The sequence below is a fragment of the Arachis ipaensis genome, chromosome B05 (assembly GCF_000816755.2).
Source record: "Arachis ipaensis cultivar K30076 chromosome B05, Araip1.1, whole genome shotgun sequence".
Taxonomy (NCBI): domain Eukaryota; kingdom Viridiplantae; phylum Streptophyta; class Magnoliopsida; order Fabales; family Fabaceae; genus Arachis; species Arachis ipaensis.
Genome location: NC_029789.2, coordinates 138,919,844 through 138,921,175, shown reverse-complemented (window position 1 = coordinate 138,921,175; position 1,332 = coordinate 138,919,844). Strand labels below are relative to the sequence as shown.

The 1,332-nt window shown below is 34.1% G+C and overlaps 1 protein-coding gene across 4 annotated transcripts in view; it reads left to right on the top strand.

The window, feature by feature from the left end:
- The window catches only part of LOC107644428 (2-oxoglutarate-Fe(II) type oxidoreductase), a 3,438-nt gene continuing 2,228 nt past the window's right edge, over positions 123-1,332 (top strand). Inside the window, exons 1-4 of one of the 4 annotated variants that reach the window (XM_016348285.2) lie at positions 123-324; positions 406-601; positions 736-834; positions 1,041-1,092. In XM_016348285.2, coding sequence (XP_016203771.2) covers positions 235-324; positions 406-601; positions 736-834; positions 1,041-1,092 — 437 coding nt within the window. In that variant the 5' untranslated portion in view covers positions 123-234. Of the gene's footprint in view, positions 325-405; positions 602-732; positions 835-1,040; positions 1,093-1,332 lie in introns of those variants that run through there. The other 3 variants (XM_021102992.1, XM_021102994.1, XM_021102993.1) reach the window with 3 other exon arrangements.

Genomic DNA, 1,332 nt, shown 5'->3' with positions numbered 1-1,332 from the left:
ATAAGCAATAAAAAAATATTTAATTAAATAAAAATAAAATCTATGGCTGCTGATGAGTGGTGGTGGCAACAGTTTGTGGACATTGTGGTCTTGTGCTAATATATATAAAACAAAGTGCAATTCACTTTTTTCTTTTTCTGCATACCAAAAACCAAAAAGTACAAAAACCATTGAAAAACAAAACTTAGAGGTTGTCCTTCATTTTTCTTCGTCTTCTTTGTTCCAAGTTCCAACATGGTTAACGCAGATTCTCTCACCTCTTCCCTCAATTGTGTCGACCTCTCCAACCCTGACATAAACCAATCCGTTAATTCGCTCAAACAGGTTTGGTTCTTCCTCCATGATCATCAAGGTTCTATTTTCTTTTATTTCAATCCCTTTAACCATTTTGTTTATTGATAATAGGCATGCTTGGATTCTGGTTTCTTCTACGTTGTGAATCATGGAATAAGCCAGGAATTCATGGACGAGGTTTTTGCAGAGAGCAAGAAATTCTTCTCTCTTCCACATAAGGAGAAGATGAAGCTCCTCAGGAATGAGAAGCATAGGGGGTATACTCCTGTTCTTGATGAACTACTTGATCCTGAAAACCAAGTTCATGGTATATAATTATATATGCCTCTGTGTTGCATGTTTGGCTCTTGTTCTTGAACTATGTTTTGTTAGTATTATTGTTGTTCTTGTTTGTGTTGAAGCTTGATATGCTTTGTTTTATGTTCCTTGTGGATTAAGTAGGAGATTACAAAGAGGGATATTATATTGGAGTTGAAGTAGCTGAAGATGATCCAAAATCACATAAACCTTTCTATGGACCAAATCGATGGCCTTCATCAGGTAAAAATCAGTAGCTGAAAATGTTATTATGCTAATAAAGTAAAATCTTTTTGTCAATTTCCGTTCCAGTAAAGAGAAAACAACAGAAATGAAAATAAGAAACAAAAACAGAAACCAAATAGACTAAAAGCCAGAAAAAGTGTCCATTTCATTGGCTTTCATATGCTGCTTTTTTTTTTTTGAAAAATTATTTTGATGTCATGCAGGTATTCTGCCTAAATGGAGGGAGACTATGGAAAAATACCACGAACAAGCATTGTAAGTTTCAATTGAAGTTATTCAGTTATACTAAGATACAATTATACCACTTTCTTTTGTTTATTTGTGCTGCATATGGAGCTACCTAAATGTTACATTGTTACAAACTTTTCTGTATTTTTGCGGTGAAACATGAGACTTTTATGTGGAATATATGTTTGCCTTGAAACAAAAAATGCCTTCTTCCCCTGAATATTTGCCACGACTTTCTTCTTTGTCATGGGGTTAGATGCAAATTGT